The sequence below is a fragment of the Ranitomeya variabilis genome, chromosome 2 (genome assembly GCF_051348905.1).
Source record: "Ranitomeya variabilis isolate aRanVar5 chromosome 2, aRanVar5.hap1, whole genome shotgun sequence".
Lineage (NCBI taxonomy): Eukaryota > Metazoa > Chordata > Amphibia > Anura > Dendrobatidae > Ranitomeya > Ranitomeya variabilis.
This window is the reverse complement of record NC_135233.1, coordinates 184,198,722-184,218,841: the sequence shown is the minus strand read 5'-3', so window position 1 is coordinate 184,218,841 and position 20,120 is coordinate 184,198,722. Positions and strand designations below refer to the sequence as shown.

Sequence of the window (20,120 nt, the reverse complement as noted above, 5' to 3'; positions counted from 1 at the left end):
GGAGGCTGTACTGGTGACGGGGGCGGCTGTGTGCGGCGGCCATTACTGAGGCGCGTGCCTCTGCAGCAGAGGGGGCAGCGCAGCTTCTCATTACCGCAGCGCGGCTGAGCAGCCCATATCTGGTTCTCATAGACCCAGGGACAACGTGGTGTGAGCTCTGAAAGATTGAGCCCCACGTTCTCCCCATAAATAATAATCCAGTCGGCTGTACTTCTAATTGGAGACCTCCAGCCCCCTCTTAACCGTTTTTGCCACTACTTGGAGCTTTCCCTATTGCAGGAACTGCCGTTCATTTCCAACGTACATCTCCTGACAATACATCAGCACGCCTCCTGGTCATAGAGGCTCACAGCAGCATCGCATACTATATACAATAACTCTGGTGTGGCTTTTAGACATTGTTGTGATTCTGATTTGGACTGCCCTGCTGCATCACTTACTGGTCAATCATGCAGCGCATAAAGAGTACATCTGCAGCTGACAAACTTAGAGTTTGCTAGGAGTGATGCCCAAGATAATGCAAGATCTCTTAGGAATAGCTCCTCACAAGCCCAGCGGGGGAAAAACCGTCCTTCTGATAGTACTGATGAGGTTGAACAAGATGAACTGACTCTTGCGCAGGCATCTGCACAATTAATGCAGGCTATATCCCTGACTAGAACGTCCCTTTCTGAGCAGATAGAGGATGTGCACACTGAGGTGGGACGTCTAAGACAAGACATGCAAGCTATGAAGGGACGTATGACGGAAGTGGAGGCAAGGGTGTCTCAGGTAGAAGACACCATTAAACCTATGGAGGCAAAATTGGCAAAAGTTGCTGGTTCCACGAATGCCTGGAAGCAAAAGGCTGATGATTTAGAAAACAGAATGCGTCGCAATAACATCCGCATCATAGGTCTGCCGGAACACGTGGAAGGCCAGCAGCCTGAAAAATTCTTGGAGGACTGGCTTAAGTCCTCGTTGGGAGACACGTTCTCCCCAATGTTCTCAGTGGAAAGAGCCCATAGAGTTCCCACCAAACCTCATCCTCCTGGAGCTCCACCCAGACCTTTTCTGGCACGTATCCTCAATTGCAAAGACAGAGATGCTATCCTGCGGTTGGCACGACAAAAGAGTCCCATCAAGCTCGACGGTGCTACAATCTCAATATTTCCAGACTTCTCCGCTGAGCTTCAGAAGCAACGGGCAAGATTCATAGATGTCAAGAGGCAACTTAGGGATAAGAACATTATTTATTCCATGATATACCCGGCGCGTCTGCGGGTTGTCAGCAATGGTTCCTCCCTATTCTTCACTGACCCGTCAGAGGCAGCGGACTGGCTGCGCTCTCGTGGGAAGTCTAATGGAGCAGATCCCTGATAGATTCTAAGCTGATCTACAACTATTCAACTGTTGAATTGGAGCTCTCCCAATGAGCGTTTAGTACACCAATAATACCGGACGCTGGAATCAGCGGGGGTATCCCCAGGTTTACTTGAGGATGGGAGCGTTGAATTAAGCTCCTGGATTATTCAGTTCTTGTTAAGTTGTTTTTTTTTCTTTTCTTTGTTAAATTTAACTAGCCTCAGTAGGTATCTAGGTAAAAGCCGCCTTCGATACTGTTATAACCTTCTATGCGTAGTATGTGGACTCTTATTATTATTGTCGATGCATATCATGTCTTTAATGAGTGGATATGGGGTCTGAGCTAATATGTATGACATGGAACATACGGGGTATTAAATCACCCCGAAAGAAAATTAAGGTGTTTTCTCAGATAAGGCGGTACCACCCCCATATTGTGGGCCTGGTGGAGACAAATCTGACCAGAGACACGGCCAAATATGTACAGAAGCCTTGGGTACAATGGCATGCTCACGCATTTCACACTAGCTACTCGAGAGGGGTGTCATTGTTAGTACATAGAGATGTCAGATGGGAGGCCCGGACGACTCGACGGGTCCTGGAGGGACGTTTTGTTTTTGTCCATGCATTAATTGATTCCCGCGAATATGTCATATTGTGTATTTACAACCCTCCTCCGGCCAGTACCTCTATACTTAAGATGGCAATGAGCTTTGTGTTAAATTACCCAGACGCACATGTTATTTGTATGGGTGACCTCAATCTAATTATGGACAGTGATCTCGATAGAGTGAGATTGGGAGATGGATCTCCTGGGGGTCCCCTGCCCTTCCTCCCTTCTTCGACCCCGACTCAGCTGGCACTGTTCATAGAAAATAGCGGCTGGGTGGACCTGTGGAGGGTGCGTCATCAGGAGGAGAGGGGATATACCTGTCACTCATCCACTAAACGCTCTCTCTCACGTATAGACTATATTTTTGGATCCAGCAACTTAGTGCAGTGGGTGGATAATGTGGAACATGGTAATAGGGGAATCTCGGACCACAGCCCAATTATACTTAAACTCGTGTTTGGGAAGATGAATAATGGTAGAATATGGAAGTTAAATCCCTTCTGGCTCAAACTATTAAATTCAGATGATAGGACGGTTGATCAGTTGAACTGTTACATCCAATCCCATTCAGACCTTCAAAATATTAATTTATTTTGGGATGCACTTAAGGCATATTTAAGAGGCTGTCTATCTTCTACAATCTCTTATATCAAAATGAAAACGTCAAGGGAGGACGATGAGGTTGAACAACGACTGAGAAAGGCTGAGGCCGCATATACGGCCGATCAGACTAATAATAATAGGATTGAGTGGCTGACTCTACAAAGACTATATACCCAACACTTGGACACTAAATCTAAGCGTAAACTCTTTTTCACGCGACAATCGTATTTTGAAATGGGGAATCAGGCGGGAAAATTTTTGGCCTATTTGGTGCGTCAACACAACGCATCCAATATGATAATACAAATTCGCTCACCAGATGATTCATTAAATTCCACTACTGAGGAAATTCTTCAATGTTTTTATAATTACTATAAAGGATTGTATGAGTCTAAGAGTAGTTTTAACGTTTCTGATTGTCTAAGTTATTTATCCGATATAGCATTCCCCACGCTGAGCCCCACCCAGCAGGCCTTTATGGACGCTGAGTTTGCTCTGGAGGAAGTGGAGCAAGCTATAACAGATATGGCTTCTGGGAAGGCCCCTGGACCGGATGGCTTCCCGATAGTTATATAGGAGATACCGGGAAATACTGGCCCCGCTTTTACTGAAGGTATTTAAAGAGATTTGGGAGGGTGGATGTCTACCTGATACTTTTTATGAGGCACATATCATTGTACTCAAGAAGGAGGGGAAAGATCCTTTGGAGTGCGGTTCCTATCGTCCCATATCGCTGGTAAATGTGGACTATAAGATCTTTACTAAGATACTGGCGACCAGGCTGAACTCCATCATATTAGATATTATACATCCAGACCAAACAGGCTTTATGCCTGGTAAGAGTACATCTATAAACATTAGACGGGTTCAGTCAGTGATTCAGTATAGCTCTTTACTACCGGATAATAGTTGGGCGCTGGCGTCGCTGGACGCGGCTAAGGCGTTCGACTCTCTCGAGTGGCCCTTCTTGTCTGCTTGTCTGCAGAGGTATGGCTTTGGGGAAAAATTTCTGCATTGGGTTGGTGTATTATACGTGAAACCTAAAGCCCGCATAATCGTAAACGGCTCCATATCTGAGTCAATTTCACTGCATAGGGGAACCCGTCAGGGGTGTCCCCTCTCTCCTTGTTTGCTCTAGCGATAGAGGCATTAGCTATACGTCTACGCTCTGCCCCCGATATTGATGGTATCAAAATAGCGGATCGTACCGATATCATTGGTCTATATGCTGATGACATGATAGTATTCATGGATGAGGTAGAAAAAACGTTGCCAAAGGTAATAGATACCATAGACAAATTTAGTGGGTTCTCAGGCCTATATATTAATTGGGATGTCTGCCCTATTGCCTCTGTCCCAATCCCCAATATCTAATCTTAACGCTCTTTCCCCGTTACCTGTAGTGTCTGAATTTAAATATTTGGGTATTTATATGTCCCGATGTAGCGGATCGGATCTGCAACTCAATGTCCTCCCCCTGCTAGAATATGCCAAATTGAAATTCATGTCCTGGAGTAAACTTCCACTGTCTGTAACAGGCCGTATTAATCTCATAAAAATGATTTTGCTCCCTAAATTCAACTATTGTCTTCAGCATAGCGCAGTAACCGTACCAAAATTCTTTTTCACTAACTTAAATTCTTATGTTACCTCATTCGTGTGGGGGAAAAGTAGACCCAAACTTAAATTGACGACTTTGCAAAGACCTAAGCGGGGGGGAGGAGCGGCATTACCAGATTTTTTTTTTATACTATTTGGCGGGGCAGACCAAAGCACTTTGTAAATGGATGCCTCATAATTATCTCCCTAATTCTGAAAGCCACCTAGTTAGTTCTGCTGGCACTAAATGTCCACTGGGCCTTCTAGAATCAGAAAAAGTAAATGCCCCCCGATTGCTGCCCATGATACGATTGGCGCGATCCACTTGGAAGAAAATTAAAAAGGTCATTGGATTTGGAGACATTGTGGCTGAGATGCCTCTATGGGATAATGATTATTTCCCTGCACTAGTGAGCCACCCGTCTGCAAGCTTTTGGGTTTCCCACGGAGTCCTGTCAATTGGTGATTTATATGATCAGGGGGTCTTTAGATCCTTTGAACAGCTACAAGTTAAATATGATCTTCCAAGATCTCAATTTTTCCAATACCTACAACTCAGATCTGCCATTCAGTCATTTGTCAGGAATGTGGGAACAAACCGTAACATTTCATCTTTGCCCCTGATAGGTATTCTTAAGTCTCAGGGACCTCAGGGCCTTGTCTCATCTTTGTACACATATTTGCTATCGGCGGGAGCGAATTCTGTTATGGACTCGGTGAGGGGCAAATGGGAAGGGCTCATCACTAATATGCAGAACGAGGAATGGGAGGATATTTTAGACTCCCCCCTCAAAGTCTCTCCGTCAGTTAATAACAGGATGACCCAGCTGTATATAATCCACCAGTCGTATCTGACCCCACTGAGACTCTTTCGGATGGGTCGATACTCGACATCAGACTGTTTGCGTTGCCACTCACCAGACACTGACTTTGTACATCTGATATGGCAGTGTCCCATTGTTCTTCGATATTGGAGGGAGGTGACGTCACTGTTGACTTCTGTACTGTCAATCCCGGTTCCTATGGAGCGTTTGGTGTGTCTGTTTGGAGTATGGGACGAGGATGTTTGGGACCATTATGCGGGGATCTTTCTACGTGAAACTTTATTTTTGGCACGGAAGTTGTTGGCTCTGCGGTGGATGGGGAGTTTACCCCCCTCCATTAGATCCTGGATCGAGTTGGTGAATACAGTTGTCCCATATGAGCGCACTCTTTATCAAAACAGGGGTTGCCCGGGTAAGTTCAACAAAATCTGGGATAGATGGAGCACCTCTCATCTCACCTTATGGCATGACTAATAGACAAGGACATGGTTTATTTGACTCTTGTTCTACAAGCACTGCGCAGCGGAGGGAGGGAAATATTGTTTACTATCGTTAAATGGCAGCTTAATAGTTTCAGAGGCTTGGTTTGGTTATAGTTTAAGAGTTTTATGTTTATAACTTTGTGTTTGACTGTTTTATAATTGTACACATGTTTTTCCTCTGTGAAATAATTGGCATATGTATGTGCTGTCCTTATTATCCTTTGTAAATGTAACCATGCAGACTAATGACAAGGACAAATATGTATGCTATACTTTATTTGTGTTTGAAAATAAACGAATTTAAAAAAAAGTGTTTAAATGCACTAAATGCTGCAAAGAAGTAAGATAATAAATGGCATATTACCTAATGTTGGCCGTGTGAAGATCCCTGGCGTCCCTCTGCCTCGACGAGCGTTTCGCAATGCTTCTTCGGGGGGCGTGTCTAGCTAGGGGGAAAGCCAGTTTAAATATCAATGGATGCCGTGCTAATTGGACGTGGTGTGATGAGGGAGGACCCGAAGAAGCATTGCGAAATGCGCGTCGAGGCAGAGGGACGCGATGGATCTTCCACACGGCCGACATTAGGTAATATGCTATTTATTATCTTAATTTTTTGCGGCATTTAGTGCATTTAAACACTTCTGACATTCCACTAGGGACTTATTTCCCATTCAGTGTTTCCCCAGTGAAAGTCAAGCATGCTAATGTAGCCAATATTTAGTCTTAACATATGCCTTCTTTTCATCTTAATGAAGAGATCGTTCTGCCTTCGCTCTGTCAATCTCTAATTGAACACTGGGATCCTTAACTGTTTGAACTTGGTTAGAGCTGTGAGTCACTACCTGTCGGTGACAGGCTCTTTTAGACAATCAGATTCCCTGTTTGTCATCCCCAGAGAACCTCATTGAGGTCTCTCTGCCTCTTAAGGTACCTTCACATTAAGCGACGCTGCAGCGATAGCGACAACGATGCCGATCGCTGCAGCGTCGCTGTTGATCGCTGGAGAGCTGTCACACAGACCGCTCTCCAGCGACCAACGATGCCGAGGTCCCTGGGTAACCAGGGTAAACATCGGGTTACTAAGCGCAGGGCCGCGCTTAGTAACCCGATGTTTACCCTGGTTACCAACGTAAAATGTAAAAAAACCAAACAGTACATACTTACATTCGCGTCCCCCGGCGTCCGCTTCCTGCACTGACTGAGCGCCGGCCCTAACAGCAGAGCGGTGACGTCACCGCTGTGCTGTACTTTCACTTTCACTTTACGGCGCTCAGTCAGTGTGGGAAGCGGACGCCGGGGGACGCAAAGGTGAGCATGTACTGTTTGTTTTTTTTTACATTTTACACTGGTAACCAGGGTAAACATCGGGTTACTAAGCGCGGCCCTGCGCTTAGTAACCCGATGTTTACCCTGGTTACCAGTGTAAAACATCGCTGGTATCGTTGCTTTTGGTGTCAAACACGACGATACACGCCGGTCTGACAACCAAATAAAGTTCTGAACTTTGTTCAACGACCAGCGACATCACAGCAGGATCCAGATCGCTGCTGCCTGTCAAACTAAACGATATCGCTAGCCAGGACGCTGCAACGTCACGGATCGCTAGCGATATCGTTTAGTGTGAAGGTACCTTTAGAGTGAACAGTGTAGTCACTGTTCCATTCTGGAAGCTTGTAAGGCCAAGAACAAATCTCACCAAATGCACCCTCAGCAGTGGGGGCTTCCTGGTCTGTACGCCATCAGGCTTCTACTTTGCAACTTTAAAAGGCGGCTATTTGGGCAATTGTCTACACTTTCACCTTGGCTGATGCTAGTCTGGGCAGAAAGGTGATGCAAGTGGCAGAGGCACAGATTACTACCTGAAGGAATTGCCTTACACATTACTTTTTATATTTTCCCACCCTTGGGACTCATTTGGAATGTCCTATGGTTTCCCTTGTGCCATTCAATGAAGCCCCCGAGAAAAGAGGATTTTTGATTTAGTGTAAAATTACTTTTTTCGTAGCCGTCATGAGGAGTGTAGAACCCACCCTTTTTTTTTTTCTTGTTATCCCATTGGGAGAGTGTGTTCGGCATTTTTTTCTTCTTGTCCTAGTGCTTTTTCTCACTAAGTGAACAGGCTTAATGCCAGTAAAAAATAGGTTTTGTAAGTTAAAAAAAATGTACATTTGCTGCTCTACTTTTAACCCCTCTAACATCCTGTCAAAATAAAAGATCTCTAGAAAAAGGATGCTGATTTAAATGACACATATGGGAAATGTTATTTATTAACCATTTTGTGTGGTATGACTATTTGCTTTAAGAGCATAACAACTGAAATTTGGTACATTTTCTAAATATCCACCAATTTTGTGATCATTTCATAAATAAACTCAAATTTTATTGACCTAAATTAACCACTGATCTAAAGGTCATTGTGTCATGAAAACACAGTAAGATATCTTACCTGGGGGGCGGCGGTGGAGTGGGATCACGGTAGGTATGCTTTAAAGAAAAATTATAATTACCCAAAAGAGGATATTGACAGCTAGATTTACTCTCTGTGTAAGATGTATCTGTATAATGCTACTTAATATGCTATTTATTTGTTGTACTAGGGCATGAAGATTTTCTTTCTAATAGTGGCGACATTGTACATCCTGTATCTCATGTTTCTTGTAATACGGGCATGCTCTGAATTGCGAAATATGCCATATGTTGGTGAGTAATAAAGAAATCTAACTGTAATGCACAATAGATGGTCATAACGCTTTCTGAACCGAAAGTCAACTCACCTGGGAGTAAGATCCAAATTACACAGAGACCTCGTAGTACAGAAAATCCCAAATGTGAAAAAAATGCATAAAATCCAGCAAGATGGATCCTTGAAAAAACATTTATTAAATATACAAAAGGCTAGAAAAAAGATGCAACAGCCGTAAAAAAAGACGCGTTTCATACTCCTTACTCACTGCATAAAAACATAAGAACTTAATCTCGTTTTTGGTAAGTGACCTTACTATATGGTAAGTGACTTGGCAATATGATTCTCCAGGTCAGTCCGATTACGCAGAAATGTATAGTTTCTTCCCAAATTTAGGTAGACTTGTTAATGGTTTCATTTTTTGTGATCTAGTTGCTATGCTGGGGCTTATTTTTTTGCACCGTGAGCTTCTGTTTTTACTGATTACATCTTGGAGTACATACGATGTTTTGATCTCTTATTGCATTTTATTGCAATGTTTCGGCTGCCAGAAAAAAACATAATTCCACCATTTTGATTTTTTTTTCTTGTTATGGTGGTTTGGATTAATTTATGTTTCATTTTGATCAGGCTTTTTTGGCAATATCAAATGTGTATTTTTTATATCTTTTTAATTTCAAATTGTGCAAAAGGGGTTATTTCAACTTTTGTATTTTTTCATATATTAAAAACATTTTTTTCTCACTTTTCACTGCATTTGTCAGTCCTTTTAGATGACTTAAAGCTGCAATCATCCGATTGTGATTTTTGCTATAAATAGGACAAACCATCTCCTATGAACACCAGCTTAATGATGGCTTTCACTGGAGTATTGTAATAACAGGCACAGGGGTCTTCAGCAGATCTGTCACGCTTGGATACAGGTATGTCTGGAGGACGACACAGCATATAAGTACAACGGGATGGAAAAAAGGAGAGGAGGGACCTAACGTAGGGAGAGGGGGATGGGACACAGCCTGTGGGCTCATACGACTATTTAAAGGGAGGTGGGGGTGGTTACCGACTAACATCAGCTGACCAGCCCAAATGAAACTACCAGCAAGAGACTGACATTAACTCTTACTGGACCAAAGAAAAAAAAAAAGCAAAATTTAGATTTCAGCTGACTGAGTTGCCACAAATCACTGAATGATTCATGACAAGACCCCCGGCTGTCATGGCAATCCATTGGCATCCTTTCAATCACATCACAGGCGCACTTCCTCTTTTTAATTTATTTGTTATTATCTGTTCGTGGCTATAATATTATACTTTATATGCATATTTTTCTTTATTTGTGGCTGTATGTATGCACCGCGATGTGTATATCTATCTGTATAAGTTAAATTTTTTCCAATCCTGATTTTTCTGTGCATCAGCTATGTCAATCATGGCATTTATTATGTGGTCTTTAACTGTTTTCTTTTGAAATCCTCTTTCTGTATTTATGTATTTTATTTTTTAAAAGTACTTAATGTTACTTATATTTTGAATTTACACGAGTGATTGCATGCCCTTCGGGCACGCGCGATGATTACGAACCACGCAATCGGGTGCAACCACGCAGCAGACTGACCTCGCAATGGGGTGTACCCACGCACCAGACTGGCGTATGTGCAGACTAATAGCAAACAAAAATACCTGGTGTACCTCTCCTGCCACTCCTACCTTGTGTATGAAATAGATCTATAGTTAATACTGTTGGGGTAGAGCTATCTGATAGCACTATCCATAAAGAACGTGAACGGGTAGAGCTATCCCATAGCCCTATTCCTAAAGGAAATGAACGGGTAGAGCTATCCGATAGCGCTATTCCTCAATGTTCCTGAGCGTAAGCTATTTCGCATGGTTGAGTGCACTTGGGATCTGCCCCCAAGGCCCTGCCCATGCCCAATGTTTGGTCCGCAGACCGCGGCTAGGAGTTAGTCCCGCTTTTGTGTACAAAATTTTTTGGCTTTTACAATTGTTAAAAAGCTTAATAAAAGACTTCTTTGTACACACAGTTGACAGTAAACCATTGGTCAACGTTAGGAATAAGTTTACCCTGCTTCTGTGTGTCAAATATTTTGACCCTTATTTGTTGGCTTTTCCTTCCCCTGGAGAAAGCCACATATAACTGCCTGTGTGAAAACACTGGGAGAGGCAAATAAATTCCTACAATATCCAAGGACTGTCCCTGAGATTTATTGATGGTCATTGCTAAAGCCAACATGACAGGAAACTGACGCCATCGCATCTGGGCTGGCAAGTTTTTATCTTTGGAAATCAAGTCAATTCTTGGAAAAAGATCTGTCTGACCCTTTACTTTTCCATTTAAAGCAATGGCATGAATAACGTTTGCTTTTAAGCTTTTCACATAAAGCCTTGTGCCATTACAAAGGCCATGCTTTCTGTTAAGATTATGCAGGAGCATAATTACAGCTCCTGGTTTCAGCTTTAGTTCATGAGGAGGCATCCCAGTGGGATTTAAAGAGTTAAGAAACTCTACAGGGTAATCTGTGAGAATCACACCCTCCTCTTCAGCAATTGTCGACGGAGCGATATGTTGAGTTTTCACCTTGAACTTGACTAAAGGTACCTTCACACTAAACGATATCGCTAGCGATCCGTGACGTTGCAGCGTCCTGGCTAGCGATATCGTTGAGTGTGACACGCAGCAGCGATCAGGATCCTGCTGTGATATCGCTGGTCATTAGTTAAAGTTCAGAACTTTATTTGGTCGTCAGATTGCTGTGTATCGTTGTGTTTGACAGCAAAAGCAACGATACCAGCGATGTTTTACAATGGTAACCAGGGTAAATATCTGGTTACTAAGTGCAGGGCCGCGCTTAGTAACCCGATGTTTACCCTGGTTACCAGCGTAAAAGTAAAAAAAACAAACAGTACATACTCACCTTCGCGTCCCCCAGCGTCCGCTTCCTGCACTGACTGAGCGCCGGCCGTAAAGTGAAAGCACAGCACAGCGGTGACGTCACCGCTCTGCTGTTAGGGCCGGCACTCAGTCAGTGCAGGAAGCGGACGCCTGGAGACGCGAAGGTGAGTATGTACTGTTTTGTTTTTTTTACATTTTACGCTGGTAACCAGGGTAAACATTGGGTTACTAAGCGCGGCCCTGCGCTTAGCAACCCGATGTTTACCCTGGTTACCCGGGGACCTCGGCATCGTTGGTCGCTGGAGAGCTGTCTGTGTGACAGCTCTCCAGCGACTAAACAGCGACGCTGCAGCGATCGGCATCGTTGTCTGTATCGCTGCAGCGTCGCTTAGTGTGAAGGTACCTTAAGAATTTTGTTGTTCCAGGCATGAACGTCATCATTCAATGACGTGAGAATTGCTTCTACCGTTGCATCGGTAATCTCAATTGAGTCACCAAAAATAGCTGTAATTAAATCACCCTCTTCAATAAAAGAATTCATGATTTCAATTGTGTCTTCTGGTAGACCATATACATTTGACAACTCTCCATTGCCAAGTTTCAGTAACCGTGAGTTGTACTCCACTTCGTCTTGAGACGTTCTCATATTCTGTTGTAACTGGAACCGTGAAAACTGATTCCAGGATTTTGAGTATTTAATGGTGAACTGTACAAATTGGGGTCTTTTTCCACCTTCCACTATTGGTAGGGTTTGACGAAAGACACCACTGTTTATGAAAACTTTTCCATCAAATGGTCTTTTTTTTCCCCATATGACTTGGAACAAATTATCCACAGCGTTCATATTAAAACAGGGAGTCATTGTTACTTTGTCCCAAATAACGACAGATGGCTCCCTAAGCTCCTTTGCTTGAAGTGAGGGCTTAATTTTTGACACTATGGTCTCATTTGTTGTAATTCCAAGGCCAAACTTGGAATGGTAGGTGCTACCGTTTTGTAGTAATTTAGCCACCAATCCAGTGGAGGCTACTGAGCAAATAGACTTATTTTCTGCTTGTAGTGTCTTTTGCAAGCAGTTGTACAAAAATGTCTTCCCACTGCCTCCTGGGCGGTCCAGAAAAAAACAGTGTGAGCTAGTGTCGCCTGACTGTGATGCAGCATTGACTGCTTGCATAATTGCATCGAAAGTGGATTTCTGAGCTTCATTAAGCATAGCTTTCAATTGCTCAGCCTCCTGCTTTATTACAGCATAATTCAGTTGGTCCAGTATTTCATCTGGAACATTTACTGGAATTGGCAATCTGTATTCAGCACAGGACTTTTTATTGGTTAAGAGTACTTCATTAATATCACGAAGAGCCAGTTGTTCAGCAATTTCTGAAGTAAACCGCCTGGTGTAATCCTCCATAAATTCGGTTTTATATTTTTGCCATAATGCCAATGGTTTAGCTGGTTCCCCATATACACAAATGATAGCAAATAATTTGCGAAGTTGGTAGGGCATTTCGAAAGCGATTGCATCCGTTATACCGTCTTCCCATTGGGAATCGTCTTCCAAAAGATGAAGATCAATGCACGCATTTTTATACGTGTCATGTACGACTCCATTGACAGTCCTTAAGTCAGCATAAGACTTTGCTCCTCTTACGTGAAGTAAAAGGAGTCTTAGGTAATACAGCTCACCATCTGTTAAAGAGACTGTATACATTCGGGCAGTTGTTTTCCCAAATTCAGCCCGTCTTTTTTTTTTTTTTCCATCCTTCTAGTGCAGCTTTTCTATCCCAGACATAGTGTTCAGGGATTTCACTGTACAGATACTGACGGGTGGAAGCTCTGTTTAGCTCAAAATAAGCTTGCAGAGTAGAGGCTTTTGAGTCTGAAATAACCATATCCACATTACCATCTTTGAAAAACACTTGCTGCATGTTTTCAGGCTATGTGCACACGTCAGGATTTTGTCAGGATTTTGTCAGGATTTTGTCAGGATTTTTCCTCAGGATTTGTAGCCAAAACCAGGAGTGGAACAATTAGAGGAAAAGTATAATAGAAACATATGCACCACTTCTGCATTTATCACCCACTCCTGGTTTTGGCTACAAAACCTGATGAAAAATCCTGACAAAATCCTGACGTGTGCACATAGCCTCAAGGTGAGGCACAAAACACAATTTGAGCTGGCACCATCCACTTTAAGTAAGCAGGGGGATCTCCTAATGCATATCAATTTAGACAAGAGCATGAAAGAGAAAGTACACACATCAAAAATCACCACACCAATAATTTTTAGTACAAAAATAAAAATTTTTTATTGAAAACACCACACAAAAACCATTTAAAAACAATTAAAAAACACCACAAAATGGGTAGAGGATTAGGGTTCAGATAAATGAGTTGATTACTCGAGGTGAACAACAAGCCTTTTAATGGTATGTGAAGCATCATGCATTTTATTTTTTCTGATTCTCCACATGCCCTCAGGGGCTGTTATATACCGAGAATCTAGGTACATGGCTAGATCATTCCAGTTTAATGTATCAAACTTGATATTGGCACAGTCATGTCCTTTTTATACATATTTGAAAATATATTTAACACTTTTTATTGAAGCACATATCCCAACATTGATATGGCAATTGTACTTGAGTAATAAATAAGGGTTGTATGGAACTACCCATCTATTGTCGATTTCTCGCGTTCCTCTTCTGGTTTTCCCAGTATTGCGGCGACGGAACTGTGGATAACCATCAACATTGGGGTTTATCTCTGTATTAAATTCCTTTGGGAATTTATTTGCGCATTGACCATCTGTCATGCATATACCACCTTGTAGATCTTCGCCACATGGGCCATGAATCATGTGCTTCATCACTGCCTCATGCAGTTTTGGATTTGCTGTCTCATTTGGGTTTTCAGCAGAGACCAATTCGTCAATTATTTCTTTGTCCCTCGGTTTATCTTCCTTTCCGAGGATTAAGAGCATGTGAGCGTGTGGTAGTCCACGCTTTTGAAATTCTATTACATGCACATAGGCAACTACACAGCCAAAAATGTGTTTTTTCAAAATCTCGTTAAGCCCTGCTTGGAGTTTGATTTTAAATACTCGTGCAACGAAATCTGTTCTGAACTCTGGCCTTTGCCATGGTTCTAAGTTTTCAGTAACTTCTTTCCACTTTGGGTTACAGGTCATCGTAACAAAAAGACCTGGCTTTTCGAATTTTTGGACAATTGTCATGGCGTCTTGGTAATTTTGCTGCATAGCTCTTGAGCTTCCAATGAAAGTGGACGGTACAATTACTGGTGTCCCAGCTTTTAGCCCGTGGTGTAACGCAGCATTATGGATGTGATCCATAATGCCGGCATAACTGTCGATGCGTAAAGCCTTTTGATTTTGTTTTATATATTAGATCCTGTCAGATTCAATTTTGACGTAACTGTCAACGATAAATTGTTTCGTCAACTTCCCAGCATTTAAAAGGGGATTGAACTTGTCACGAATGGCAAGCCTGTATGCATAGTACTGCAACAGGGTGATTTTTTTCATGTCGATTTTGATCCACTGGTATGGATGGTAGATGAATGTCACCAATTCCTTGATGTTGCACACTTAGGGCAATTGGAGTTATCAAATTTATTGTCCATTCACTGTCCCCATATGGGAATAGAAGTGGATATGTCATTCACTTTTGAGGTGAACTCTCATGTCCCTATGAAATGGGGGTTCACCCACTGCATTTTGATAAATTATAGCTACTTCATTGCACCTTGGTGCACTGTAGTACCTCTGGTCATCGTTGTAGTCATTTATAATTGACATTGATATTTCGAGTCGATCACGATTTTCTAGTTCAGCAATCTTCTCTTCCTCTATTTCAAATTCCCTCATCATTGTGAAGGCTCTTGCGAGTGGGTTAATTGCTTTCATTTTCTCTCCAAGAGATGATAGCAGTGCTGGGAGGCACTTTTTATTTGCTTGACTTCTTGTACTTAATGCTTCTTCACTGTCCAAGATATAAATCTGGGCAAACTTGGGAGTACTACCCAATGCGGGATGCAATGGGGCAGTTCTATGGTAAATTTGTCCATGAATTCGAAAACAGTATGGACCATGCCCAGGAGCTGGCGCTACTTGTGCTCCCATTGATGCCAAACCAAGAGAGCTATTGTATTGCCTTATATTAGCCATAAAGTTTTTGGAGTGCTGATGCTCTCCTATCATCAACTTGACTAATTGATCATCCATACGAATGGGACGTAATTGGATGCTCCCTCTCTTGCAGCAGGAAGGGAATGTTTTGTCCTGCGCCATTTCGTCTTTGAAATTTTTAGATTGGCAGAACTGACATCGAAATATCAGTTTGCCCGCATAGTGCTCTTCAATACGTGTCTTAACAATTTGATTGAGAAGTCCTGTAGCAGCAAATGTAACTTGCCGTTGTCGAGTGGCTCTTGCATTTTGGACACGTATTCTCTCGTGTTCTCTTTTTTGTGAAATATGTGTATCACTTTGTGCATTGCGGGTTCCTCGTTGTCGTGCATCATTAGATGCTCTACGTGATTCAGTTACTTCATTCGTTTCTCTTGCTCTGGCTGCCCTCTGTCGGGCTGCATCAGCAGTTCTTTGACAATTTTGTTTATCTTTTGTTTCATTAAGACGCAGGTTACGCATCCGTATGCGATTCGCTTCTCTACGTGCAGCAGCCCTCAATTTGATCCATCTTTGCAATCTTGCCTCACACTGTTGCCTCACAGGCTAACATTCAAAAAAGGCTTATGCCTTAACTCGCCACCAGGAGGAGCTCTTCCCTCTAGGTATCCATGGTTACGCCCAACTGTGGATGACTCATTGTGCACAGACACACGGACACGTCCATATTAGGTATATTGATACCATTTTAGGCCGCAATCAGTCTACAGACCGAAATGATAGCCTTTCTACCTGTACAGATTTACTGCTGCACCATCAACTGCGTTGAGTGACGTGGTATTCCACTTTTTAGGGTGTGTTATTCAGCCATACCTGTTGACATGTTAAATACAGCTGTCAGTCTCCCACAGCACATTGGGGGCACATCATTCCACATCCCCTTCACTGCTCCTGTGATAGATAAATGGGTTTTCAAGGATCTGTCCTCCTGGATTTTATGCTGGATTTTAACATAATGCCTTATAGATTTGTATGGATTGGTGGTGACCTCAGCGGCCTCCAATGGAGCAATTTTCTACTATGAGGCTAACATGGTCACTTTGGACACAGTCGGATACCACTGTGGCAGTGTTTTGTCTTTTTCACAAATGGAATTAAAGGGAATCTGTCACCCCTGGACAATTTTTATCTATTACTATGGGCATACAGGTATTGAATGGTTACACCAGTCTTGCCTGTATGCCTCATAGCTGTGGTGTAGACATTGAAAAATGCAGTTATAATGTTTTATGTTAATGATTTCTTCCAGGCTCCGGGAGAAGAAATCTCTGCCTCCTGACTTCATTATGCCACCACCTTCCTCCCATCAGCGTCATACTGACCAGGTCGGTGCTGTAATCCTGTGCTGTGCGATGGCGCGGTTACACGAACACTGTCCACCCTTGTATGGGCAGTGTCTGAATTAGCTGACGGGAGGGCGGTGCCATTATAATTCAGGGATTTCTTCCAGGCCCCGCACGCACCGAATCCTGGAAGAAATCATTAACATAAAACATTATAAATGAATTTCTCAATATCTACCCTGCATATTGATACCATTTTAGGCCGCAATCAGTCTACAGACCGAAATGATAGCCTTTCTACCTATACAGATTTACTGCTGCACCATCAACTGCGTTGAGTGACGTGGTATTCCACTTTTTAGGGTGTGTTATTCAGCCATACCTGTTGCATACAGACAACACTGGTTTAACCATTCAGTTACCGATATGACCATAGAAATATGTCGGGACCACACTCAGTCGGAGCAGCCTTTGGAAGTGGGGAATCACCAGAAATAATACACAAGACACGTCTCGTATAGTATATCACTGGGAAGCCTCTGAAGTACGCCTACCTTCAAGGTGCCATCCCCTCTTTATATAGTTGTACAGATAGTTTCAGTGGTTATACAAGTTTTGCTTGTTTAAACAGAGAGAAAAGAGAAGACAAAAAAAACTGTTTCGGCTATGTGATAGTTTCACAACAAACAAAACAGTACAGTTTCGCCTAAGTGGCAGTTTCACAAACAAAAAATAGGATTTCACACTATAGCTAAAATGTCTTTGAATGGACAGGTCAATATTGATCACAAATTCTTTTTGGTTCATTGAGGTAACCATTTTTGTTCCGCTCTTCACAATCCCCCCTTTGACATATTCCATTCAAAACCTTGTCATATAGACGATTATTTTAGTCATTCTTTTTGTGATATTACAAAAAAAAAAAAAACTTTATATTCTCGCATCCATTACACAAAATTTATTTGTGCATGTACCGAGATACCCTTGAGTACAACCTTGAATAATACATATATAATTACAATAACTATAACTGTATGTATTAGGCTTTGCATAATCCCGGTAACCCACCCACCGATCCCCCTGAACCAATTGGCCGGGTTAAGAAAAGAAAAGGTATCTGACCACCAGCTATCCTTATTTTGGTCATTGTCTTTGTCATACTGATCCCTGAGTCTTATACTGCTTTTCTGCAATGGCTTGCATGTATCCATGATGCCTTTCCTTCAAGCTTGACTGCTGTTGGAGTTGTTAACAGGACTTGGAAAGGTCCGTCAAATCTCGGTTCCAGAGTCTTTCTGGTGTGTCTTTTCACGTAGATTTGATCACCAGGTTCCAACTTGTGGCCTCCTTTGAGATTTTCTGGATCTGGAAGGGAAGCAAAAACTTGCGAATGCACTTTAGTTAAACGTTTTTGTAATTCTTGTACATAAGCAGTTAAAGTCTCAGTATTCAACATCAGTTGTTGTGGAAAATAACAACCCAAATTTGCTGCTCTACCAAAAAGAATCTCATGTGGTGACAGCTTAGCCTTCCCCCTTGGGGCATTTCGGATGGAATACAGGGCAAGTGGTAGACACTCGGTCCAAGGCTTTCCTGTTTCTGCCATGGCCTTCTGGATTTTTAATTTTATTGTTCCATTTAATCTTTCCACTTTACCTGAACTCTGTGGGTGATACGGAGTGTGAAACTGGTTTTCTACTCCCAACATTTTCATAACATTCTGGAATATTTCTCCAGTAAAATGGGTACCCCTATCTGACTCGATCACCTCAGGCATGCCGTAACGGGGTATCAGTTCATGTGCTATTTTAATGGCAGTAGTTTTTGCTGAGGCTTTACGAACTGGATAAGCCTCTGGCCACCCTGAGAACATGTCCACACACACAAGCACATATTCGTATCCATTGTACCTAGGAAGCTGGATGTAGTCGATCTGGAGTCTTTGAAAGGGATACAGTGGTCTTACATGATGCTTGGTTGGGGTTTTAATGGTCTGACCTGGATTGTGTGCCAGGCATATAGCGCATGCAGCACACATGTTCCGAGCGAAATTACCAAAGCCTGGAGCCAACCACCTTTCTTTTACCTTGAGCGTCATACCGTTTGCCGATACATGCGTAGGTAGGTGGAGGTCACTCGCCACTGCGGGGTACCAGGCTCTGGGTAAACACAACAAAGTTCCTTTTTTCCATAATCCTTGCTGATCTTCTGCCCCTTTTTTCTGCCACTGCCCTCGTTCTTCGTCGTCTACCTGTTTCTGAGCTTCCTTCAATCTCTCCTCATCATCTTCAGAGCTATCTAGTGTGTGGGCATGATGTAAGGGTTTACGTGCTGCCTGTTTTGCTGCTTTGTCGGCTTTATCGTTACCCCTGGCTTCCTCGGTGTCGAGTCTCACATATGCAGCTACCTTTATCACCGCTATTTCTTTAGTTTCTTGTGCTGTCTCCAGAATCTGTCTAATGAGGGAGGCATGTTTAACAGGTTGGCCTGAAGCAGTCATATAACCTCTGGCTCTCCATATTACGCCAAAATCGAAAATAATGCCATGTGCATATTTAGAATCAGTGTATATGTTTGCTGTCTGATCTTTGGCTATTTTTAGAGCTTCAACTAATGCCGTAAGTTCTGCTTCTTGTGCAGACTGATTAGCAGGGAGAGGTTCTGCTTTCAGCACTTCATGCTGAGTTACTACCGCATAACCTGTATGAAATTGTCCATTCATATCTGCATATCTACTGCCATCTATGAAAAGTTCAAATGTAGCATTACAGAGTGGCTTGTCACGTACATTACGTAAGCCCTGAGTCTCTTGTTCCATTAATTGTACACAATTATGCATTGACTCTGATGGGTCAAAGGAGTTGGAGAGTGCAGTTTCCTCAGGTATGGTACCCCCCTCAGACTCTAAAGGGAGCAAAGACGCGAGATTAAGAGTCTGAACCCTGGCAAAGGAAATGTTGGGCGGCAGTAGTAGGGAACATTGGAGACGGAGGTGTCTGGCCATTGAAATATGTTTAGGTTGGACCTGGTTAAGAATGCCATGTACATCATGAGTGGTCTGAACTAGAAGTGGGTGATCAAGAACAATCTCAGAAGCTTTATCTAATAACAGTGAAATTGCGGCTACTACTCTTACACAAGAAGGTGCGGCTCTAGCTACAGGGTCCAGATGAGCTGATATGTATGCCACAGGTCTCTGTTTGTTTCCATGTTTTTGTGTGAGCACCCCTGTAGCATGTGAGGATATCTCAGCTGCCATCAATTGAAAAGGTTTAGTGTAGTCTGGGAGTCCCAAAGCCGGAGCTGATACCAGTGCTGTTTTCAAAGAGGAAAATGACTGTTTAGCCTCTTCACTGAGTGAATATGGCGTGTTGGCAATACAGTCATATAAAGACTGCATGAGTTGACTTGCATGTATGATCCACTGTCTACAGTGTGAAACAATACCCAGGAAAGCACGCAGCTGTTTGTGATTCCTGGGTTCAAGCATGTTACGTATGGCTTCCGTACGTTGAGGTGTGAGGTGTCTGATGCCCTGTGATATGCAGTGACCTAAGAACACGACTGTTTGTTG

General features: G+C 42.8%; 1 protein-coding gene across 4 annotated transcripts in view; it reads left to right on the top strand.

Moving 5' to 3' along the window:
* Positions 1–20,120, top strand: part of TMEM181 (transmembrane protein 181) — a 260,203-nt gene that overhangs the window by 219,090 nt on the left and 20,993 nt on the right. For all 4 annotated transcript variants that reach the window (XM_077283281.1, XM_077283284.1, XM_077283282.1 and 1 more), the window contains one exon: positions 8,063–8,165. In XM_077283281.1, the coding sequence (XP_077139396.1) occupies positions 8,063–8,165 (103 nt within the window). The remainder of the gene's footprint in view (positions 1–8,062; positions 8,166–20,120) is intronic.